This window comes from Gastrolobium bilobum, unplaced genomic scaffold (assembly GCF_033153095.1).
Source record: "Gastrolobium bilobum isolate Gb01-03AN ecotype WA unplaced genomic scaffold, APGP_CSIRO_Gbil_v1 utg35084, whole genome shotgun sequence".
Lineage (NCBI taxonomy): Eukaryota > Viridiplantae > Streptophyta > Magnoliopsida > Fabales > Fabaceae > Gastrolobium > Gastrolobium bilobum.
Genome location: NW_026899530.1, coordinates 1 through 24,840, shown reverse-complemented (window position 1 = coordinate 24,840; position 24,840 = coordinate 1). Strand labels below are relative to the sequence as shown.

Below are 24,840 nucleotides of genomic sequence, written 5' to 3'. Positions count from 1 at the left end.
GATGGCAACAAATTTGCTTTCCAACTTCCTTGCTATTAGTTCTTACTTGTTACAGCTTTTCATTTTCTTAATTACCATGTGGTTTCATACAAGTACAACACCCCCTTTATTAAGTTTTGATGTGAACTTTTTGTGGTTAATAATATTAATATCACTTTGCATTAGAATTGCCTCTTTTGATAGCTCGAATGAGCATTCATCTTGGTGCAACCATTTGACTTAGTTTTAAATTAGGTATGAATTAGCTAAGCTAGAATTGCATAAATTTGTCAAATATACTTATGATTTTTGTTACAACTTTGTAACTCTCTGAAACATTCAGAACCTGAGAATTTGCCATCCGACCAAAATGTTGGTTCTAGGCTCTATTAAGTTTGGTACCAGGTTCTAGGTACACTAAATTCTACTGTGCTTTCAATTAATTCTGTCTGATTACGAATGGAATGGGATGCAAAAGGGACGCCAACACTTACGGGTGATCATGGATTAGAGTTGATCCGATTTTTTGATCGAGTTATTTTATTTAAACCCAACTCTCCATGGTATGGTTCAACTGACTCGAAATTAAAAAAAAAAAAAAAAATAGACTCTGGAAAAGAAGACTTACTCTATTTTGAGTGTCTTCTTTTTGGTATAAATACTAAGCCACCAAAATTGATAAGGTGGGTGAGGCTATGGATCTTCCAAGTCGCCTTGCGTACTAGATTTATCCTTTTGAGTGATGGGTTTATGCTTTGTCCAATGAGTCTTGGGCCTAAATGACCCCAACACAGTAAAGGTTCCATGTCTTTCTAAATGTGAGCAATTTTGAAGTGCCTCGTCTTGTCATTTAGGTTGTAATTTGCTTATGTTGCACTCCCGCTACATTTAACAAATATATACAAAATTGGGATAGATTATATTTATAAATTTTTTATTTACAAACTATATTATGTACTTCCGAGAGTATATTCTTAACCGAGTCTACTCCAAAAAGTACATAGTGTAGTTTATAAGAGTTTGTAATATAACTCTCCTCTACAAAATTAGAAAAAAAATTATATGAAAAAAATAAAAAAAATTCAAAAATTATAGTTGGATGTCTATAAAATATTTGCATTGATAAAATTCATTTTATTTTTGAAAAACAATTTTACTCAAATACTTTTGCTAATTTTGTATATACAGTGTTATATAGGATTATTGTTTGTCCAATTCGTTACGATGGGAATTTGGTATATATATATATAGGATTATTGTTTGTCGAGTCGTGTAAGATTTTGTTTGATCACATTATATACTTATAATATTAAAATTATTCTTTCTTCCTTTCTACGTTAGCCGACAAGTTTCTGAAGAGAGAAAAAAAATAACTTTAATATTAAATTATGTACTTCCCGGAATATATATTTATAAGGGTGTGACCGGATAAAATCTTATATCATGTGACTGGACACCCGATTGACCCATATATATATATATATATATATATATATATATATATATATATATGGGAAAACCATTTCTCAAGCAGCTTAAGATAAGTTTATCTCCGGTTACTCCAAAACTACGTCGTTTTATTTATTTATTTTCTTATATTAATTGATTCACCTTTGAATGGTTATGATCCCATTTTTCTCTCTCTTCCTTTATCACCATTGATCCATCTTTGTACGGTTATGATTTACTAGCCGGAGATAAGATTATCTCAAGTAACTTGAGAAACGATAAGCCCTATATATATATATATATATATATATATATATATATATATATATATATATATATATATATATATATAAATGACTGAAATTAGAATGCAGAAATTAAAGGCATAAGATAAATTTAAAGTGAACGCTGGGGTAATTCCACTAGCGTGAGGGTATGAGAAGAGAAGAATTGATTTTACATAAGCAGATACATAAACATATTTTATTCAAACATAAGGAAACATAACGATTACAATTACAGATTGAAAGAGATGTTGAGATATATAGTCCCACATTGGTTGTATGTGCAACTAATGTGGAGTTTATAAGGTCTTGGGCACTCCCACCCTTTGAGCTAGCTTTTGGGGTGGTGTATCCCAAGGTTCTTAACATGGTATGAGAGCCTCGCCGTCCCCACTTGCTCTTGTGGAATTTCTTAGCACAGGTAGACTGGGCCTGTTGCATCATCCACTCTTCAAGCCCAATGGGCTCTCGTGTGAGGGAGCTTGTTGAGATATATAGTCCCACATTGGTTGTATGTGCAACTAATGTGGAGTTTATAAGGTCTTGGGCACTCCCACCCTTTGAGCTAGCTTTTGGGGTGGTGTATCCCAAGGTTCTTAACAAGAGAAAACAGAGAAGAAGAGAAAACTCAGAAGTACCTCGCAGTCTCTCTCTCTAGACTATCTCTCTAAAACTCAGCAAATGAAAGGATGCCTTCAACAATCTGAAGAAATCAAATTTATCTCCATATTGATACTGCCATGAAAATATCCATGCCAGAGAAAATCTAGAGAAAAAGTGCAGATCTATTGGAAACGGATCTGTCAGTTTGTCAAATTTTTCTGAAAATATTGTTAATCCTTCGGGATATATGGTGTTTGAGCTTTTGATTTTTGGGTAAAGACTGGTTTGGGTTGAATTTCTAGGGCCCTGTTTGGACGGTTAGAAATCTGCTTATTTTTTAAGTTGTCAATCAAAACAGAAAGACTTTCTTCCTGTTCATCTTCAGAAGCTATTTCAGCCCAGGTTTTCTTTGGTAGATGAGTCAAACTTTGGTCTTGGAAGGCTTGAAGGGTTTGGATTGACATAGCATAATCTGCTTTGGTTTCTTTAGAAGAGGAAATATCATCAACTCTTTGGGTGGATGACCCAGTTTGGGGTTGGGTTGATGACCCAGATTGTTCCTGAGCTAGAGACCCAGACTTTTCTGATTTTTTAGCTAACCCAGCAAGGATTAGCTTTCCTTTCCTCTCTTTAGAAGAGGTTGATTTTATCGATTTCGGCATTTCAGGACACTGTTTACCTTCCCTGCAGAAATTCACGAGTGAGATAATCAGAGAGAGAGTTTGAGGTGCCTTTGAGATATTCAATTTCAAAATCAAAAACACTTAAGATTGCTTGCCATCTAGCAAAAATTTGTTTAGATGCTAAATTCTTTACATCTTTTTGTAAAATATCTTTTGCAGATTTGCAATCAACACGGATTAGAAACTTTTGATTTAATAAATCATATTGAAATTTTGAGATGCATAAGACAATTGCTAAAACTTCTTTTTTGACAGTGGAATATTTTTGTTGTGCTGAATTCCAATGCTTTGAAGTGTATGCAATGATATGTTCTTTGTCTGAGACTCTCTGTTTGAGAATGCCACCATAACCTATGTCTGAGGCATCAGTTTCAACAATTTTGAAAGCCTGAGGATTGGGAAGATAAAGACAAGGAAGTTCCTTTACCTTAGCTTTGACCTGATTGACTACGTCAGTATGAACATCAGTCCAGGGAGGAGGGTCTTTCTTATATATATATATATATATGGGATATGATCAACTTTCACTAATGTAAGAATAATAAGTCATACACCAAATCTTAACCATTGATTTTGGTGCATCTAACCATTTAAATTTATTGAGAATTAATAATTAATTAATGAGTGAGATCCAATAAATTTTAACCGTTAGATGCACGAAAATCAATGGTTAAGATTTGGTGTAAGACTTATTATTCTTACACCAGTGTAAGATGATCCTACTCATATATATACATATATATATATACATACATATATATAGATATATATATATATATACATATATATACATATATATATATATATGCGGCAGGATATTCTTACACCGGTATAAGAGTTAGAAATTTTACACTCAATCTTGACCATTGATTCATTTGTATCCAATGACTCGCATTACTAAAAAATTAGAGCCCTTAGATATAAGTGAGATCTACGGACAAGATTAAGAATGTAACTTGCACTGGTGTAAAATGATCCTGACCCTATATATATATGTATATATATGGGGCAAGATATTCTTACCCTGATATAAGAGTTAGAAGTCTTACACTCAATCTTAACCATTGATCCACTTGTATCCAATGACTCACATTACAAAAAAATTAGAGCCCTTAGATATAAGTAGAATCAACGAACAACATTAAGAGTGTAACTTACACTGTGTAAAAGGATCTTAACCTTATATAAGTCTTACTCTAGAGTCAAAAATCAAGGGCTGAGATGAGGGGTAAGCCTTATAAGCCTTACTCTGGATTATACATCTTACTCTAGAGTCAAATGATCTCTCATATATATATATATATATATATATATATATATATATATATATATATATGAGCAGAATCATCTTAGGGATAAATCTTTTGACTCAAGTGTAATATTTAGAAGTCTGACTATTCACCCTAGCTGCTGATTTCCGTCCATCTAATGGTCAGTGGCGGAGCTGGGCTCCAATTTGAGCCTGGGCCAAAAAATTATATGTGTATTTTTTCTTCTTAATTTTAGTTATTTTATATCATAATATATTTAAATTATATTAAATACAGGGCACCTGAGCATGCAGTACTAAGAAGAGTTATAATTTTATTAAATATTTTTAATTTTACTAAAAACTATTTTTTTATACAAGTGAAAATTGAACACATAACCTAATACTACTTAGCCAAATCATTAACCAAAAATATTTTAAGTTTTAGATAGGTCCAAATTATAAATGGTAGCCCAGGCCAAGTTGTAATTTTAACCCATGTCAAATTATAATTAATTATATAATTATATATAATAAGTATAATTTGTTAAAATTTAACCCGGGCCGAAGCCACACCCAACTTATATGTGGCTTCGCCACTACTAACAATTATAGTTTATTAAGTTATCTTAATTAATTGATTATTAATTTCAAATATATGACAATCGATAAATGGATAAAATTAACGGTTGAGATAAGGAGTAAGATTTCTAAATCTTACACTATTAGTCAAAGTTTTCATGCCAAGCCTACTTCCCAGGTCTCTTCTAAGGTGATGTCTTCCACTTGGAGAACAGTTACTTAGGGTTGTGCGTGGGTCAGGTCGGGTTAGGTTTTTGTCCGACTCGACCCAACTTGAATTTTATAAGTCAGGTATTTTGACCCGACCCGCTTTAATTTGATCCAAGTCAGGTCTGACTTGGTTTGGATTTTGTTGAACTAGTTCAGAACCGGTTCGGATCTGATCTGACTTGATTTCTGATGTGGGTCTGACTTGGTTTCACAACTGGGTCAAATCTGACCTGACCCGTTTTTGACTTGGTTTCCTCACAAAATTTCGTCGAAATTTCTACGTTGCAAAAGACGAAAAGTTCGTCACAAAATTATTTTTTCGTCAAAATACTTTTTGTCAAAAAGCGACGAAATTTTTTCTCTAACGAAATTTTTTGACAGAAATGTGTTTCGTTGAAAATTTTGATGGAAATGTTTTTTATCAAAAAATTTGACGAAAATATTTAGTCGAAAACTTTCGATGGAAATGTGTTTCGCTAAAAATTCCGACGAAATTTTTTTTTTGTCAAAAAGTTTAACAAAAATGTTTCCGTAGAAAAATTTCACCGAATGTGAAATTTGAATTCTGTAAAGAATTTTGATGAAATTTTTTTCCGTAAAAAAATTTCGATGAAATGTGTTTCGTCAAAATTTAACGAAAATATTTTGACAAAAATATTTAGTCCAAAACTTTTGATGGAAATGTGTTTCGCTAAAAATTTTGACGAATTTTTTTTTTTTTGTCAAAAAGTTTAACGAAAATGTTTCCATCGAAAACTTTCTTCGAAATTTGAATTCTGTAAGGAATTTTGATGAAATTTTTTTTCGTCAAAAAATTTCGATGAAAATGTGTTTCATCAAAATTTAACGAAATTTTTTTGACCAAAATATTTAGTCGAAAATTTTTGATGGAAATGTGTTTCGCTAAAAATTTCGACGAAATTTTTTTTTTTGTCAAAAAGTTTAACGAAAATGTTTCCGTCGAAAACTTTCGCCGAAATTTGAGTCTGTAAAGAATTTTGATGACATTGTTTTCCGTCAAAAAAATTCGATGAAAATGTTTTTCATCAAAATTTAACGAAAATATTTAGTCGAAAACTTTCTATGGAAATGTGTTTCGCTAAAATTTTTGACAATTTTTTTTTTTTTTGTCAAAAAGTTTAACGAAATCTTTCCGTTGAAAACTTTCGTCGAAATTGGAATACTGTAAAGAATTTTGATCAAATTTTTTTCGTCAAAAAATTTCGATGGAAATGTGTTTTGTCAAAAAAATTTATGAATATGTTTTTTTGTGAAATATTTTGACGAAATTTAGATTCCGTAACAAAAATTGACAAAAAAAAATTTGCGAAAAATTTTGATGAAAATTTTTTTCGTAAAATTTTTTGACGTAATTATTTTACTTTAAAATTTTTCTTTTAATGTAATAGTGATTTTTTTTTCACAAAGTGAGTATGGGTCAAGTTTTGGGTCAATGAGTCATTATTAAAACAAGTCAGGTATAAAACTGACCCAAATAAAAATAAAAAAATTGGGTAATTATAGAAATAAATTAATTTCATATAAATCCTTGTTTTCCTTGTATCTTGTTATTGTAATATAATTTCATGTTAACTAGAAGGTATTAAATCATTAAAAAATAAAAATTAAATAAATAAACTTACATGTGATGTTGATTTAAAAAACAAAGAAAATAGGTTATCAAAAAAAAAAAAAAAAAACTCCCCGTTGAATTGTTACTTCAAGAAGAAAAATTAAGAGTGAGGTGAAAAGAACGTTAGGGTTTGAGAGCAAGAAGAGCACACCCCCGTTTGGTACCGTGATTTTATTTGAACTCCCAGGAAAGTTATGTATGGAAATCAGGAAATCTATGTTTGGTTGACAAAAAGTAAAAGTTGCACTGGAAAATTTGTTTCTGGGATTTGTTTATTGTGTGCAATTTTATGTCCGATCACCACTGATGAAATTCCATGGTTTAGTTGGAAAACTTATTGCCAGGGAAAGTAAAAAATAAACAATGCTTTGGTAGTCGAAATTAACCCCGTGAAATACAACTATTTCGCTGCACATTGTGTTCCTCTTTGTCATGCTTTCAACCTGAAATACAATTATTTCGTCAGTCTCAGACATGGAGAAGGTGAATGGAACTGTCACAACCTTCCTTCACCGACAAACAGAATGCAAAAAAATTAAATTATTTGTTACATGCTTCTCTCCCTCACTGACTCCACAAGAAACAACTTTAATAGAACCAACACATGACACAAGCAAACAGTGCACACAAGCTCCATGACTCTCACAAAACCCAGATCCCTATGAAATCTGATATCCTGAACGATGAGTACGAGTAACGTTGTTAAATTTTTTGAATGAAAAGCAATTGTGGGGTTATTTTGGTAAAATAACCTCACATTCCTACTAATATTTCATAACTAACCAAACACAAACTCAGTAAAATTAACTTAATCTTTCCAGGAAAATATGGATCTACCAAACAGCTTTTTAGTAATATTACAGTAAAATATATTTCCACTACATTCCAGTAATAATTATTTCTCGGATAAAATTTTTTTTCTCCCGTACCCTAGGAATCTACTTTTCCAGTAATAAATATTCTGCCACTTCTACTTTTCTTGACATAGGAATCATTGTGACAGATATGGTGTTTTTTTATTTAAAAAATAAAACATGTCATTGTTGATATCCAAGTGTTTTGGCCCCAATTGACTACATATTAATTTTTTGTTTATATAATGTGGCACTGAAATTTAATCTTATGACCTTATGTAAAGTTCTCAAATATATTATCATTAGATTAATTTTAATGACTTAACCACATTATTTTTTCTAATGAAATTCATACTCAAGTACAACCTGAGTCCATACATTTATCAATTTTATCATAAATAATAATAATAATTTAATAATAAGAATCATAATAAAATATTATTATTTTATAAGTTAACATTAAAACAAACCAATTAATGATTAATTGGTGGAAATAAATCTGCTGTATTAAAATTTTATATGATTTGATTATATAAAAGTTTTAAAATCAGCTGAAATTTTTATATTAAAGAATTCATTGCCTAATTATTTTGTTGATTATTTTTCTTTTTCGTTTGTTTTTTTATAAAAATTTAATTAAAATTGTTTTGATTCAGTATCATTCGTTATTATAGATCAATCGTGAATCATCATCAATTAATAATTTGCACAAAACTTGCACACACTCAAAAAAATTGCACAAAAGACTTTGCAAATATTTAAAGCGAATATTTGCACAAAAGACTTCACAAATTTTTTTATATGATTTGATTATATAAAAATTTTGTATCAACTTTTTCTTAGAGACAAAAGTTTTAAGATCACCTGAAATTTTTATATCAAAGAATTCATTGCCTAATTAATTTATTGATTATTTTTTTCGTTTGTTTTTTATAAAAATTTAATTAAAAAATGATTTGATTTAGTATCATTCATTATTATAGATCAATCATGAATCATCATCAATTAATAATTTGCACAAAACTTGCACCAAAAAAAAAATAATAATTTGCACAAAAGACTTTGCAAATATTTAAAACGAATATTTGCACAGAAGACTTTGCACAAAACTTGCTTAACGTCATTGAGGTGAAATCAACAAATGGAAAAGAAATTGACCGAATAGCTATGAATAGATTACTTTCCTCTTGGATGGTCTGTGATCTTCAACCTCTTACATGTCCACATCTTCAGATGCCTGCTGCACTAGTAGGTCAAATAAATCAGTTCGGTCCAAAGACTTGACACATGACTCAACTGAAACAAAAAAAAAACAAATTGATTAATAAGTTTATGATGAATTCATTCAACAAAACTGTTAATTTTGATATTTCTCATAAGACACAGCTGCAGTACATTGGTAGCCTGACTATTTAAAATACAGTTCAACTACCAAAAGAGATAATTCAAATACCCGTTTCTGATTAGCTTTCCTTTTGTTCTCTCTATAGTCGGTAATAAGTTAACATTAAAACAAATCAATTAATGATTAATTGGTGGAAATAAATCTGCTTGTATTAAAATTTTATATGCTTTGATTATATAAAAATTTTGTATCTACTTTTTCTTAGGCACAAAAGTTTTAAGATCACCTGAAATTTTTATATTAAAGAATTCATTGCCCAATTAATTTGTTGATTATTTTTCTTTTTCATTTATTTTTTATAAAAATTTAATTAAAAAATGATTTGATTCATTATCATTTATTTATGGGTTCACTTTTTCTGCAGTCAATGTATATAAATTATCTACATTGAGCCCAAAATGACGTTGTTTTGGAGCGAAAATCAAGGTATTTTTGTAATTATAATTTATTTCAGGATTATAATAGTATTTTTTATTATAATTTTTTAATTTTTCAACCCAAAACGACGTCATTTTGAGAATAAATGTAGATAACTTATCTACATTTACTGTAGAAACATTAAAGCCTTTATTATTATAGATTAATCATGAATAATCATCAATAATAATTTGCACAAAACTTTCACCAAAAAAAAATTGCACAAAAGACTTTGCAAATATTTAAATTGAATATTTGCACAAAAGACTTTACAAATCAATTAATGATTAATTGGTGGAAATAAATCTGCTGGTATTAAAATTTTATATGATTTGATTATATAAAAATTTTGTATCTACTTTTTCTTAGGCACAAAAGTTATAAGGTCACCTGAAATTTTTATATTAAAGAATTCATTGCCTAATTAATTTGTTGATTATTTTTCTTTTTCGTTTTTTTTTATAAAAATTTAATTAAAAAATGATTTGATTCAGTATCATTCTTTATTATAGATCAATCATGAATCATCTCAATTAATAATTTGCACAAAACGTGCACCCAAAAAAAAAAAAAATTGCACAAAAGACTTTGCAAATATTTCTATGCTACAGGAAAGAACAAAAAAATAATTTGCACCCATGATTCAGTATTTATCATGGGTAAGTATTTATCATGGGTAAAAGTTTCATCTACACAGGAAAGAACATGAGTAGCAGCATAAGAACATTGAAATTACAGTCAATTCATAAAGCGAGGAAATGGGTGGATTATGGCTCACAATCAGATGAAAAATGAAACATACTTTTGAACTTGAACCAGAACCTGAAGGGGGATTTCTTAGAATTAAGAGAAAAGAATAACAGAGGAGAGAAATTTAGGAAGAAAAAATTGCGATCAAAACATCCAATGACTTTTATTGATCTTTTCCATGATTTTTATAGTAAAACAAATAACAACCTAATGGCTAAGGAATGCCAGCTACTAACTAACTACTGGAAATAAAAATAACAGATTGAAGATAAGGATAAATAACAAATTGAAGATAAGGATAACTTAAGGATTATTCCTATCTGCAACTAACTAACAAACTGATAATTGCATAATTATTAAATAAGAAAAGTAAAGACTCCTAGCTAATAAAGCTTTAAACATAATCTTGGAGATGGGCTGGTGGCTTTGTCATGCGTTTGGGCCTCTCATTATCTGGGCCTGCTACACTCCCTTGCCCATCAGAAAAGAGCTTGTCCTCAAGCTCAATGATATCTGCCGCGGGCCTTGCAGTGGGATCGACGGCCCAAGTCCTTTCAGCAGCGACGGGATCAACGTGGTTTGGTGCAGCCTGTATGTGTGAAGGAGCAGGTTGATGTGGCGCTATGGCATTGGTCCGAAATCCCTTGGGAAAAAACTGATTGGCTCCAAAGGGATCAGCCTTATCACTAAGGGCGCCTGCCCCATGTGACTCCTCGGTCAGTGTACGTGACTGAGCAATTGCAGCTGAGTGGGTGGATGCATTTATGTGTGGTGCAGCTGAGTGGTTGGAGTCATTAATGGTCGAGCCGTTGCCTGCTATCTCCTTACCCCTTCCAGCGTTGTCATTTAGTTGTGTCTTCTCCCCATGTAGCTCCCCTTCTTGAGTCTCTTTCTTTGCCTTTGAGTTGTGCAGAGCTGCCTCACCGTTCCAAGTTTCCATTTCTTCTTCATCTTCCCAAGTGGTAGCCTCTTGTGGTAAATGAGACCACTGTACCAGAAGTTGTTTTCTGGGTTTGCCTTGACGCCAAATTGTTCGGGTGGCCAATATTGCACTTGGTGTGTGTTCCAACTCACTCTGTTCCACCGCTAATGGAAAGGAGGGGACTGGTTTATCAGTTCGATGATGAAATGGCCGTAGCAGTGAGATGTGGAAAACCGGGTGTAACTTGGCTTCTGGTGGAAGATGTAAACGGTAAGCGATGTTGCCTATCTTTTCTGCAACTGTGTATGGACCAAAGAATTTTGGTGATAACTTGTGTGATGATCTGTGTCGTAGGGAAAACTGACGATATGGCTGTAGACGAAGAAGGGCTAAATCTCCTGGTTGAAAGGTAAAGTCTCGCCTCTTTTTGTCAGCGTGTGTTTTCATGGTTTGTTTTGCCTTCTTTAAATGCTCACGAAGATTTTTCATGACTACCATTCTTTGGTCGAGTGTGGAGTCCACAGCTTCCAAGGATGACATGCCCAACGAGTACCGCAAGGAGCACGGAGGTGGTTTGCCACACGTTGCTTCGAATGGAGATGTGCCTATGCTGCGATTGTATGCTGTGTTGTAGTGATATTTTGCCAAGGGTAGGTGCTTTAACCACTCCTTCTGTTTTTCAAATGTATAAGATCTGAGATGTTGTTCTAACGTTCTGTTGACCCTCTCTGTTTGACCATCCGTTTGTGGGTGGTATGCAGAACTGTAGAGGAGTTGTGTTCCTTGGAGTTGAAACAGAGATTTCCAGAAAGCACTGACAAAGATTGGGTCACGGTCACTGATAATGGATTTGGGTGGGCCATGCAACTTGCCGACATTATCCCAGAAAGCTTGTGCGACTTTGGTGGCTGTGTAGGAGCTTGGCAGTGGAATAAAATGAGCACCTTTTGTCAAACGATCGACCACAACGAGAATAACAGAGTATCCTTGGACTGGTGGCAAATGGGTGATGAAGTCCATTGTTAGCTCAGACCAGATTTCCTTTGGCGTTTCAAGCGGTTGTAGCAAACCATACGGTGAGTGATTTATGGGCTTTACTCTTTAGCATATGTCGCAAAATTTCACAAACTCCTGAACATCTCTCCGTACTGTTTTCCAGGTATAAAATGTGCACACGCGGGATAAGGTGCGACGGACTCCAGCATGTCCTCCTATGGGTGAAGAGTGGAATTCGTGCAGCAAACTGGGGATCAAGGAAGATTTTTCGGGAATAAATATGCGGCCTCTATGCAGCAGTAGACCATTTTGAATATCCCAGTTCCCCTTTTTTACTTTGGATGACTGTATCTCCCCTATTATTTTCGTAGCATAGGTATCGCTGTGTAGCTCCTTCTGTAATACGGAAACATAGTGAGTTTGTGGTGTGGAGAGTGATGTGAGGTGCGCAGATGGGGACCCAATATCCCCTGGTAGCTGTCTGGATAGACCATCCGCAGCTGCGTTAGTAATGCCTGATTTAAAAGTGATCGTAAAATTATACCCCAGTAACTTTGCCAGAAATTGTTGCTGTTCTGGTGTCTGTATCACTTGATTCATCAGGTGGTGCAAGCTCTTATGGTCCGTTCGTATGACGAAACTGGATCCTAAGAGGTATTGACGCCATTTGCTTACTGCCGACGTAATAGCATACATCTCCCTTATATAAGTTGATTGAGTTTGCATGCGTGGGGAGAGTTTCTTACTAAAATACGCTACTGCCTTTCCATCTTGGAGCAATACGGCTCCTATACCTGTTCCTAATGCATCTGTTTCAATTATAAATTGCTTTCTAAAGTTAGGCAAAGTGAGAATCGGTGCTTCAGTAAGGCACTTTTTTAATTCCAGAAAGGCCTTGTTAGCTTCTTCTATCCAATAAAATTTTCCCTTTGTGAGGAGATCAATGATTGGAGAAGCTATTTTTGCATACCCTTTAATAAATTTCCGATAGTATCCTGAAAGCCCTAGGAATGCTCGAACCTGAGTGACCGCAGTGGGAGTAGGCCATGCTGAAACGACGATGACTTTATCTTGGTCAGGTGCGACACCTGCACTAGAGACAATGTGTCCCAAGAACTGAATAGAGGATGTCGCAAATGAACATTTTGAAAGTTTCGCATACAATTGGTGTTTCCTCAATATATCCAGGACTTGACGTAAATGATTGACGTGTGTTTGTAATGTTGGGCTGAACACTAAGATGTCATCAAAGAATATGACCACAAAACGTCGGAGGAGTGGTGCAAAAACATCATTCATTGTTTCCTGAAAAGTGGAAGGAGCATTTGACAGCCCAAATGGAAGAACCATAAATTCAAAGTGGCTGTGGTGTGTTCTGAATGCTGTCTTATGAATATCCTCGGAGTGCATGCGAATTTGGTGGTAACCAGATCGGAGATCAAGTTTGGAGAAAATTGTTGCCCCGTGAGTTCGTCCAACAATTCATCTACGGTTGGTATAGAAAATTGATCTCTGACAGTGATTGCATTTAAGGCCCTGTAATCCACACAAAATCACCAAGTACCGTCTTTCTTTTTCACCAGTAGGACAGGAGAACTGAATGAGGATTGGCTAGGGCGAATGATTCCTGCTGATAGCATTTCCTGACATAATTTTTCAATTTCGCTCTTTTGGAAATGTGGGTAGCGGTAGGGTCTAACTTGGACAAGTTTTGTGTTAGGGAGTAAATTGATGTGGTGGTTATATGGACGGTGTGGTGGTAAGGTGTTGGGAATGGTAAACACGTCATTGTAGGTGGAGAGTAATTTTTGGATGTCAGGTACAATATGGTGGGGTTCCGTGTCATGTGTTTGTGGGGTATTGGGTGGGGCAGAGTGAGGACGGTTGAAACACATGAGGCATGAAGTGTATGCATCCATGACCATAAGTTTATTCAACTTTGCAGATGATATAAGGATTGGGTTGTCAGGACGGTGTCCCTGAAGTTGGATGTTGTTGCCCTGGTGGTCAAAGGTCATGAGTAATTGGCTATAATCAGTAAGAATTGGTCCCAAGGTGCTGAGCCATTGAACTCCTAGGACAATATCTGCACCCTTTAGCTCCAAAGCGTATAACTCCACCGAAAATGAATGAGACTGCATCCTAGAGGTACCTCCTTGCAATATGCCCGACATTGAAGTCCCTCACCATTGCCTACCTGCACAATAAATGGCTCTAAAGTCTGCAAAACCAATCCCAAATAAGTAGCCATTTTATGCGTGATAAAATTATGAGTGCTGCCTCCGTCGATTAAAACCTGAACTTGTTTGCCAAATATCGTTCCTGTTAAACGAAAGGATCGTGGAGAATAATGGCCAAATAAGGCGTTCAAACTGATCTCAGAAAAGGAATTAGGAATCTTATCTGTAATTGGAGATTCTTGTTTGTTCTTCAGAGTCAGACGGGGGTGGATCATCTTCTATGCCATCAAAATAGAGCAAGGTGGCTTTCCCTTTGCATTTGTGGCCAAACACGTATTTTTCATCACAACTGTAGCAAAGCCTTTTTTCCCTTTTACGTTGCATTTCTTCTGGTGAAAGTCGTTTAATAGGAAGTGGGGATGTTGTGGATGGATATTTCGTGGTGTTTGATTGATTGGTTGATGTATTTGGTGTGAACGGTGGACGTGGTGTCCACTGTCGTTGGGCTTTGTACCCTGTATTTGAGTCTGTGTGCTGGTCCTCATATATTTTTGCCAGTGAGAATGCAGCATGGATATCTTGAGGGCGTTGAATTAGTACTTGGCTCCTAATGTTCGGTTTGAGACCGACTACAAATAGTGCTCTTTTGAGTGTAGGAGAAAGGCCTGGTACTCTGCTAGCTATGACTTCAAAACTAGCTTGGAACTCACTAACCGTGGTTTGTTGTCGAAGGTTGGCAAGACATATTGTCGGATCTTCAAACTCCGATGGTCCAAAACGCCTTTGCGCCGCCACCACGAACGCTAGCCAATTGGGAATAAGCCCATCATTAAAAAGTCCTTGGAACCAAGAATTCGCTGGTTTGTCAAGGTTGAAAGATGCAATTAACACACGTTCTGCCTCTGGTATCTGATAGAATTCAAAATATCTATTGGCATGAAAAATCCAATCAGTGGGATCGCCGTCTGCAAACCTCGGAAAAGTGATTTTCGTTGGTTGTGTGCGATTAATGCCTGTGTTATTCGGCTGAGATTTGTAGGGACCTGAGCCGAGAACTCCAGATCCGTTGGACTGATTTTCGAGAATTCGATTGATGTCCTGTCGGAGTATCGCAAAATGTTGATTCTGCTATGTTTGCGATTGCAGCAATTGTGCTTGCGAGTCCTGTAATGCTAATTGTTGTCGTTCACGTACGAGTTCTGCTGCCTCGAGTTGTTTTTCCAGCGTTTCTATGCGCTGAGTCATTTCACGCATGCGTGTGTTCTCCGCCATGTGGGAGGGAGATCAGATGAAAGCACCAATGAAGGGGAATTTCTTAGAATTGAGAGAAAAGAATAAGAGAGGAGAGAAATTTAGGAAGAAAAAATTGCGATCAAAACATCCAATGACTTTTATTGATCTTTTCCAGGATTTTTATAGTAAAACAAATAACAACCTAATGGCTAAGGAATGCCAGCTACTAACTAACTACTGGAAATAAAAATAACAGATTGAAGATAAGGATAAATAACAAATTGAAGATAAGGATAACTTAAGGATTATTCCTATCTGCAACTAACTAACAAATTGATAATTGCATAATTATTAAATAAGAAAAGTAAAGACTCCTAGCTAATAAAGCTTTAAACATAATCTTGGAGATGGGCTGGTGGCTTTGTCATGCGTTTGGGCCTCTCATTATCTGGGCCTGCTACAGAACCATTCTCGCTCGATTTCACCATCAGAGACACAGAGAATAGAAGGGGAAGGGAAGGCAGTTAGAAAATGGAAGACTTGGCAAACCCCAAAGAGATGAACTCTAACCTGTAACGTACAACTTGTAAATGAAATTTCTATGCGCCTGCTTATGTGAAAGTGACCACACGTTCCTGTTTCCCACTTTTTCTTTTTGTAGGGTTTTAGAATCTCATGCATGCCTCAAATATTACATTTTATATGTATAACTTAAAGCAAAGCGAGAAGCATTACTTTAAAAGATAATTTTGTGTGATTTTCTTAGTCTTTTACATTTTTTTCTCTTCCCACGATTGTGGAGAAGAAAATATAAAAAATCAATAAATATATAACAAAATGTTTTCTGATATAAAATCGGGAAAAAAGAAGTCTCTGCAAGAATTCTCGTGCTTGTGTCATTAATCCATGTGTTACCAGACACCAAAAGAGGGGGGATGATCCCCTTACCGAACAATTTATTGTACCATGAAGCACACAGAAAATGTTTTGAAGTTAATGCTAAGTCCCACTTTGCTTAGTAAAAAAAAAAAAGGGAAAAACTATTCTTATGTCACATGAGACAAGTTTTCTTTCCTACACACCCTTCGATAACTGTGCCACTTTTTTCTTTTCTTTTCTTTTCTTTTTCAGGTGGTGGAACCCACTAGTTTATCTCTATGACATGAGATAACTATCTCCTTTAACATGATATTAATAAAACCAAAAAAAAAATCATAATGCCAGACTATGCTTATTTAGCAGCTTCAATGTGCCAAATTGATTTGCCTAAAGAGACCCATTTTATGGGGCAACAAAATCTCAGCCGCCATATCAGACACAAAGAAGAGAAGTAATCTGCAATAACATGTACAGAAACCATAATTTTTATGACTTATATGACATTTTATAATATATGTGAAGGCATAGTATACTGTTTAATATGGCACAAAAATAAAGCTCCTTAAAGCCGCTTTCCCTTAAAAGTTCAACTTTAAATAAGAAATATATGATCCGTCATATAGGTAGCCGCACCACAAGACAAGTCCCGGTACATGGACACCATACGAAGATGCCAAAATCTGTCAAAGAGGAAAATCAGTATTAGTTTTCAGATTCAAGTTTGATCTGCAAACAGTGGAAAATCAACAGAACCTTCATTGTCTCAAATAAGTTCGATTAGCTCATATATTAAGCATCTAAACAAATGAATAAGAGAGAGCAAACTCACACTGACTCTAGATGAGGATCTACAACCGCTGGAAGGAGATGGAAGAGAAAATACTTATATTGTGACTTAATACTATTAATTGTAGCTTGAGATAATCTTCGAGACAGCCCAGCTGAGAAATATCTGATGGACGTTATTACTTCCTTCCCTTTATATTGTTAGTTTCAGAAGCTACAAGTTCCATTTGCTCAGTTTGAGATTCCAAAGTCTGCGGCCTCTCCAAATTAATCCCATCAGCATATAATTCCAACTCACTCTTGAGTTTTCTCCATTTCTACAATCATTGCTTCAAAAGTTTTGAGATTTTTCTTTTGAGTTTCAGATATAGTGGGTTCCATCTCCATTCCACTAATAGTGGGCTCCTCATTTTCACGATTAGAATCTTTAATGTTTCCCAGGAAAGGACTACCTAGAAAAAGCTGTTCCCAAGAACTGTCGTCAGGTAAATCTGGTAGAATAAATGGGGTATGATTTTCTAAAGGACACAATTTTTCATCCAGGAGCACTTTCAAGAATTCAGAACTGATGCACAAGTCTTTTAACCCATCCACAGAAAGTTCAGGCTCTGTTTGCTTATCGAAAGCAGGAGATAGCGGAACTACAGGCTTAGGTGTTTCACTTGCAGGTGGTATATACTTTATAATCAATCCTTCAGAAGCAACTGGTTTGTCATCTTGTTTACCTTGGCCCAGCATATTCCCTTGTTCAGACAAACGCCAATTATTTTCCTTAGGATGAATCAGCTGAACCATGAACCCAGGGTTTTGCACAACCATGACTAAGAATGATAACATCTGCTGCTGATGCTTTTCCATTCCTTGAAGGCGATCACTCAGGAGCAGCAAATTATTCTCAGAAGATTCCTGGTGCTGCCTAAGTTTGACCAACTCCTGCATGAGGGAATTTTTATCCAACTTTAGATTCTCAACTTCTTTCGAAAGGTCATAATTTGTTGCTTCCTGTGATGATTCATCACAATTGCCTTGCTGCGGCAAGGCTTTTGGTTGATCTGCAATGTGAGGATGTTTCCTTCTACGTATATTCTTCAACAAATGCTTTTGACCCCTAACAAAGTTGTCATTGGCAAATTCCCAGCGATCCGTATCAACTTTCCTGAAACCCTGATAGAATTTCCAGTTATCAATTACCGACTTTGAAAAGAGACTCACAAAATAAACAAACAAAGAGAGAGAGGCACTAAACATGCACACCTATAGAAACAAAATGATGTTCTTTAGAGGTTGTATTGCAGCTTTTCACAAGGTCAGGTATTATTTAAGATACTTTTAATTTGGCAGCCAACAAGGAGTAACAAGTAAAAGGAAAAACAATGCAAACCTAAATACCAATGGTCTTTATATCAAATATTATAATCAAGACAACGGAATAAATTCATCCATTAATTTAGTACTTTAACAGACTTCAACCTTGGTAATTGTTGGAAATCGACAATCACACAGAATCGAGAAAACAGAAAAAAGAAGAAGATAAGAGTAGAGAGATTAGACACAATTTACCCTGGTTCACCCAATATAGGCTACGTCCAGCTTGTCTGTACTATATTCACCTCATCGCCACTCGTTACAAGTCTCTCGGTTTACAAGGCAAATATAAATAGGATTACAAAACCCTAACAACAGCTATTCATGGGCCCAAGCCCAAACTGCTAAGAAAATTACAATAAAACAGAGGCCCACAACAGTACCTAGCCTCTACGAGTCTGGGGGCGCTGCCCCCCCGGACCCATATAAATAGGATTACAAAACCCTAAAACAGTTATTCATGGGCTCAAGCCCAAACTGCTAAGAAAATTACAATAAAACAGAGGCCCACAACAGTACCTAGCCTCTACGGGCCTGGGGCGCTGCCCCCCGGACCCCCGCCCGCTCACCTGGGAGCGGAACCCCAGTTGCCTTTCTGCTGACCCCGATAATTAGGGCCCTCATCAGCATGCGAAGTATGAGCCATACCCAACAGTAATGAGATTAGTAATAAGGGAATGCAAAAAAAAAAAAAAATTCTTTCAAGGCTGAGTTGATTTGATTTTCCTTTTGGATAGAAAGTAGTTGGTGTTTGTTAACTCATATTTATAACGCAAGCCAAAAAAAATGAATAGTACAAACAAATGATAAATCAGTATGAACACCAATCCAGGATTCAAGTACATGCCAGAAAGAAGTCAGAAATATGGAGGAGTTGAACAAGCACCCCAGTGGTTGTTGAGTGTGTAAAACTTAAGCAAAAAAGATTACCAATTTATTTCATATAAAGTTGTGTGTACAGTCCTGGTATCATAAACACAGTAAGCTAAGAACAGGAAGAGTGGAACCAAAGAAGAATGGAACCAAAGATTGATCAAAGAGGGTGTTTATGAATCACAATCATCACTAAATTATTTATCATGGGTAAAAGTTTCAGCTACACAGGAAAGAACATTGAAATAGTCAATTCATAAAGCTGGGAAATGGGTGGATTATGGCTCACAATCAGATGAAAAACGAACCATACTTTTTTTCTTTTTCTTTTTTTAAAGAGAACACATTCAGTTATAAAGACAATAAATAAGAAAACCCACACCAAAGAAAAACAATTGAATTGAACTCAATCAAGCAATAAAAACAAAGAAAGAAAGAGAGAGGGAGTCGGACATAGATATTGAGTTGCCTGATGAAGCTGGAGAAATTGTTGTGCTTGAAAAAGGTGGGAAGGAGTGTGAGGGAGAATTGGGTTATGTCCCAGATGACAAAACTGCAGCTACCTTCGCTCCAAGAGATGATAGAATCGGTGGAGTTATCTTCCACCATCTCATAACACTTGTTCAAGAAAGGAGGCACCGAACCTGAACCTGAACCTGAAGCAGAAGCATTCTCGCTCGATTTCACCATCACTGAGACTCTGAGACACAGAGAATAGAAGGGGAAGGGAAGGCTGTTAGAAAAATGGAAGACTTGACAAACCCCAAAGAGACGAATTCTAACCTGCAAGCTGTAACGGACAACTTGTAAATGAAATTTCTATGCGCCTTCTTATGTGAAAGTGACCACACGTGACGTCCCTCTTTCCCACTTTTTCTTTTTGTAGGGTTTTAGAATCTCATACATGTCTCAGATATTTATTTATATATAACTTAAAAAAAGCGAGAAGCGTTACTTTACCAGGATTCACTTACCACAAAAAAAATTTTACAACTCTTATAATCAATTTAATTATCGTTGATTTCGGTCAAATTAACGGTTATAAATTAATAACATTTATTGTGTCACAATTATTAATTTTCATTAAATTATAATCGTTAGATTGATGAAAATTAACGATGATTAAATTGATTGTAAGAGTTCTAAACTTTTTTTTTTGTGGTAAGTCGATCATCCCCTTACTTTAGAAGATAATTTTGCTCGTCTTTTACGTTCTTTTCTCTTCCCACGATTGTGGAGAAAAAAATAAAAAAAATATATATAACAAAACGTTGTTGGTTTTTTGACACCAAATTGTGTCATTAAACGCTTTTTAATAAATTATATTTTGATGTTATACAAAAATAAATAAATTATATTTTGATTGTGTATGATTTTAAGTTCTTGGTATTGTCTTTTTATATAGAATTTAATATTCGAATTTCTTAATTTATTTCAGTTCAGGTTATTCTAAACTTGCTAATGAAAATACATGTGTGTCTTTGATGCATTACTTGGACATGAGATCAAGGTGATCAGAAACTTATTATCACGTTAACAATTTGATTGTAGGTGAAATTATAAAATTAGAAAGCCTGACAAATAATTCAAAAATAAAAAAAAATTGTCAAAAATATTATATTAAAAAATTCTTTATAATGTACCAAAAAAATCATTCATATAAAAAATTATTGGGTTTAGTGTTTGTCTTTTTAAAAGATATAGAGTTATGTCATTTTAACTGAGAGAAAGACACAAACAATGAAAATGATGGAAGAGAAAGTGTGTGATTTTTTTAAAAAATTTAAAATTTAAATAAAAATACTAAATTGTGTATTTTTCTCACTTAAAATGACACAACTCGTTTATCGAGAAAAAAATGACACAACTCTAAGACAAACATTTTCCCCAACCTAAATAAATTAGTGGTGATAAGATTCTGAAATCATATTAAAAAACTAAAGTGGTTAAATAATAAGATAAAATTGACTAAACCTTATATTCATCCATGACAAATTTCGCAGCAATTAGTCTTTCATAATGCAAAACTGTGAGTCTTCTTAGGTGAAACATATTAATCAAAATTACGAGATTCACAAATTTTCATAATTTTAGCACATAACTAGCGATCAAACTTTTCCCACTAACTTTGATTTTCTGAGAGAGAATATCTTATACTGACTATTGAAGAGGATCAGAGAGAAAATGACCTAGAAACCAAATTTCAATCGAGGCTGACTAAGCTAGTTAGTTCTTGCATTCAACCTCTCTGGTGATTTTACTTTGTAGGGGTGCCTCAGAATGCACAAGTAATACAAATACCATGAGATAAATATGTCGCATTGAATGAACAAGACATTCCTGCTTAGAATTGAAGGTGCTACTCGGACTTGAGCCAGTATTAATATATTCAGCTTAAATATAAAGTTATAATACGTGAATCCAATAAAATTAAGGAAAATGTTACGCATAGTGAAAACTAGAATCTCTGAAAGGTTTTGCTATTTATTTTGTCATAGTGGTATGTAAATCAGCCTAGCTGTTTCCTTATGCATAAGAAGAGTTGTGTTGTGGCATCCTTCTTAAAAGAATATTAAAATAATTGTGGGAGTTAACTTTATATTTAAATAAATATTGGTACTAATAATGTTATTATATTAAAAGACAAAATAATTTCTGCAGCCGCTGTACCTACAACTAGTCAGATTCGCGTGCGGATCGCGGATCTTAGGATACAGCTGGATCCTTGTTTTTTTGTTTTTTTTTTTTCAAAACACTGTGAGACCCATTTTTCTGTATCAGCTGTAGAGTGTTATCTACGACGGCTGCAGAATTGATAAGCCCATATTAAATAAAGCTATCGCAATACAGAAGAACACTGCTGGCTTTTAATGACTAAATTATTTTCATGCAAAATCATTCATCCGAAGACTAATTTAACGTCAATATTCTTTTGAGAATGAAATTAATTTTTTAAAACATTATGAAAACTAAATTGCGGGAGTTTTTACTCTTAATTTAAAATAACAGTAGCTACTTGTTGAAAGATTCGTACAAACACCAAACGGAGATTATAGCTTTATCAAGGCAATCACGTAAGTTTTTCTTTAAAAAATAATGAAATAAAGAATTGAAAAGAATAATTTAAAAGAGCATTATAAAATTAAAAACGATGAATAGTCTAACTAGGAAAAAATAACTAACAAACTTATGAAAAATGATATATTTACAAACTTTTTGTTTACAAACTACACTGTCTGACCGGTCATACATTCTGATTAGTGTATGACCGGTCATACTTAGTATAATTTGTAAAAAAAAAATTGTAAACGAATACTTCCCTAAACTTATATACATCTATCGACCTATTTAGCTCTTCCAATGCTCATACACTTCTAGATGAGAGTAAGCTGAAGTTTTGGCCGGTTAGGCTGAGGCTCAACAACCTCAATGTGAATTTTGACTGTCTGCAACATGCTGTATGAAAGACTACCATCCATCTTCTTAATCTTCTGCTGTTGCTCATCTACATACCATTCTCCACCTCCCTTTTCCGCTCTTGTCAAATATACAGGTCCAGTTATGCCATATCTGTAGAAGAAAAAATATATGTCACACGCAAACTACAAACACTCACTCACCTAATCCCTGTTTCAGTGCTTAACGTTACTGAAATAGCCTTCGGTTAGATAATGAAAACACACTCTTTCCTTAATTTTGTCCTCCTTATTCGCCCTTTCATAGGTTATTTGACAAAGGAAAATAAAAAAGGAAAGAGGTTAAGAGACTTTACTTGGGAACAAACACAAAAAATCCATTAGATCTTATTTTCACTATCCTAGCCTCCGCATCTATTGGCCTGCACGAGCAAAAATAGAAAAAATCCAGAATGAGCTGCAAAGTGCAAATAGAAAACAATAATAACAGTAAGAGGGAGGGGGGAAGCTATGTCACAACATACTTCTTCCAGAAATAAATGAGAGTATGCAGCTCCACTGAAGCCCGCCCGGCCATCTGAGCATTCCTGTGCCGATAATTTAAATCTAAAACACAAATGGGTAAAAAGAATTATTAAGATTAGATGTGTCACAACAAAGAAACAAAATCAATGAAGAAAATTTCACCATAAGATTGGTAATGAATATAGCTATCCTAGAGAAAACTTCCATTATAAAGACAGGCATAAAATAATCAAGTTCTAATTAGATCATGAAGGAATTTCATACTGTCTGCAATGGTAGTGAGCTGGAGCCTGTCCTGAAATACGGACGGTAATTTGGACATCCCTAAAGAAGCAGCAAGTAGCCTGTGCACAATAACATCTGCGAGGAAAAATGTTTCATCTCATATTATTGTGCAAATTGACCAAGTAAACATATTATAAATACGAGGGATACATACCTGCATATCTTCTTATAGGTGATGTGAAATGGGTATATAAAGGAGCTGCAAGCCCATAATGATGATATTCTGGAGGGCTAAGATCCCCACTGCAGAAATAAACTGCCTACAAAACAAAACGAAATTATATTTTCTCTCGCAAATTCTAAATCAGTGTTGTCTCATTCAAATTCAATTTACCTGAGTCATGCATCTAGTTGCCAAAATGCGGATTAACTTATTGAAGTATGGATCATCGCCCTGAAAAGTAAATTGTTATAAAAAGAAAGAAAAAACATTTGAGACAAAATAAGACCCTCAAAAATTAAATGCTTGAGCTAGCAATGTGTGATCTATAAAAAGTAATTTGTTATAAATGATGCAGCCAAAATCATTATATCATTGTAGCTAATAATTATCCACAATACATATATAATATATTGTCAATGGAAAACAATAAAAAAATAGAATAATGAAAAAAATACAAACAGAAAATAAAATATTTACCACAGCATGATCAAGAGAATCAGCTAATGCTTTTGATGATGAGACATCCAAGTGCAGACCAACTGCAGCAGCAGTACGTAGTAAGGGTTCAAGCATCTCTCTAGTTGGAGCTGGATGTCGCCTACACAAGAACAAGAATAGCAATTACATCATCTTGCCCAATGCAAATGTTTTAGAAGTTTCCATCATGTTGATGCTTCTAATCAATGGGCTCACAAGCGTGGGAAAGATATAATTCTCAATAATCACATTTCATTTAGAGGAGGAAGAACTCATTTACTAATAAAAAAAAATGGTCCACTAACACTACACCTAAAAACCCTTCCAATTTAATTTCACAAATATCCAACTCTATCATCCACTTGTAGGTATTGTTTAGAATTTAGAAGATTACACAAGTCACTAAGGTCATTGATGCAGAATTAATGACATTATTAAAGTTGTGATAATTGAAGCGATTTCTATTTTAGTTTTATTATTTGATTAGGATTAGTTTAAGTGTATATTAGGAAGAAGCAAGGGGATCCATGTCTCTCAAGGAGGCAATCAATGGGAATTGAGATCTCAGGGAGGGAATGGTTGCCGCAACAGATTGCCAGTGAGGTGAAATTAGGAGGGAAAGTTTGACCAGTATGGTTATAA

The 24,840-nt window shown here is 34.5% G+C and overlaps 2 protein-coding genes across 3 annotated transcripts; both read right to left on the bottom strand.

The window, feature by feature from the left end:
• Positions 1-16,786: 16,786 nt before the first annotated feature.
• On the bottom strand, positions 16,787-20,203 carry LOC133290962 (heat stress transcription factor A-8). 2 transcript variants are annotated; one of them, XM_061489123.1, is made up of 4 exons: positions 20,116-20,203; positions 19,786-20,032; positions 17,138-18,258; positions 16,787-16,988 (listed from the first exon to the last, which is right to left on the bottom strand). In XM_061489123.1, the coding sequence occupies exons 2-3, from the start codon at positions 20,020-20,022 to the stop codon at positions 17,389-17,391; spliced, it is 1,107 nt and encodes a 368-aa protein (XP_061345107.1). In that variant the 5' UTR covers positions 20,023-20,032; positions 20,116-20,203; the 3' UTR covers positions 16,787-16,988; positions 17,138-17,388. The 2 variants fall into 2 exon arrangements, with proteins under 2 accessions (XP_061345107.1, XP_061345108.1); XM_061489124.1 differs by lacking the exon at positions 20,116-20,203 and having other exon boundaries at positions 19,896-20,019.
• A 2,208-nt stretch (positions 20,204-22,411) lies between these two features.
• LOC133290966 (exosome complex exonuclease RRP44 homolog A-like) lies at positions 22,412-24,322 on the bottom strand. Its single transcript, XM_061489127.1, has 7 exons — positions 24,199-24,322; positions 23,893-23,952; positions 23,713-23,818; positions 23,538-23,633; positions 23,273-23,354; positions 23,105-23,170; positions 22,412-22,902 (listed from the first exon to the last, which is right to left on the bottom strand). The coding sequence occupies exons 1-7, from the start codon at positions 24,292-24,294 to the stop codon at positions 22,707-22,709; spliced, it is 702 nt and encodes a 233-aa protein (XP_061345111.1). The 5' UTR covers positions 24,295-24,322; the 3' UTR covers positions 22,412-22,706.
• Between the last annotated feature and the right edge of the window lie 518 nt (positions 24,323-24,840).

Coding starts and splice junctions, on each gene's coding strand:
- LOC133290962 (XM_061489123.1), bottom strand. CDS start 20,022: ATGGTGAAATCGAGCGAGAATGCTTCTGCTTCAGGTTCAGGTTCAGGT. Junction 18,259..19,785: donor TCAGGCAACTCAATATCTAT/GTCCGACTCCCT, acceptor AAATTCTATCAG/GGTTTCAGGAAAGTTGATAC.
- LOC133290966 (XM_061489127.1), bottom strand. CDS start 24,294: ATGCTTGAACCCTTACTACGTACTGCTGCTGCAGTTGGTCTGCACTTG. Junction 23,819..23,892: donor CAACTAGATGCATGACTCAG/GTAAATTGAATT, acceptor TTTGTTTTGTAG/GCAGTTTATTTCTGCAGTGG. Junction 23,171..23,272: donor CTCATTTATTTCTGGAAGAA/GTATGTTGTGAC, acceptor TTGCTCGTGCAG/GCCAATAGATGCGGAGGCTA.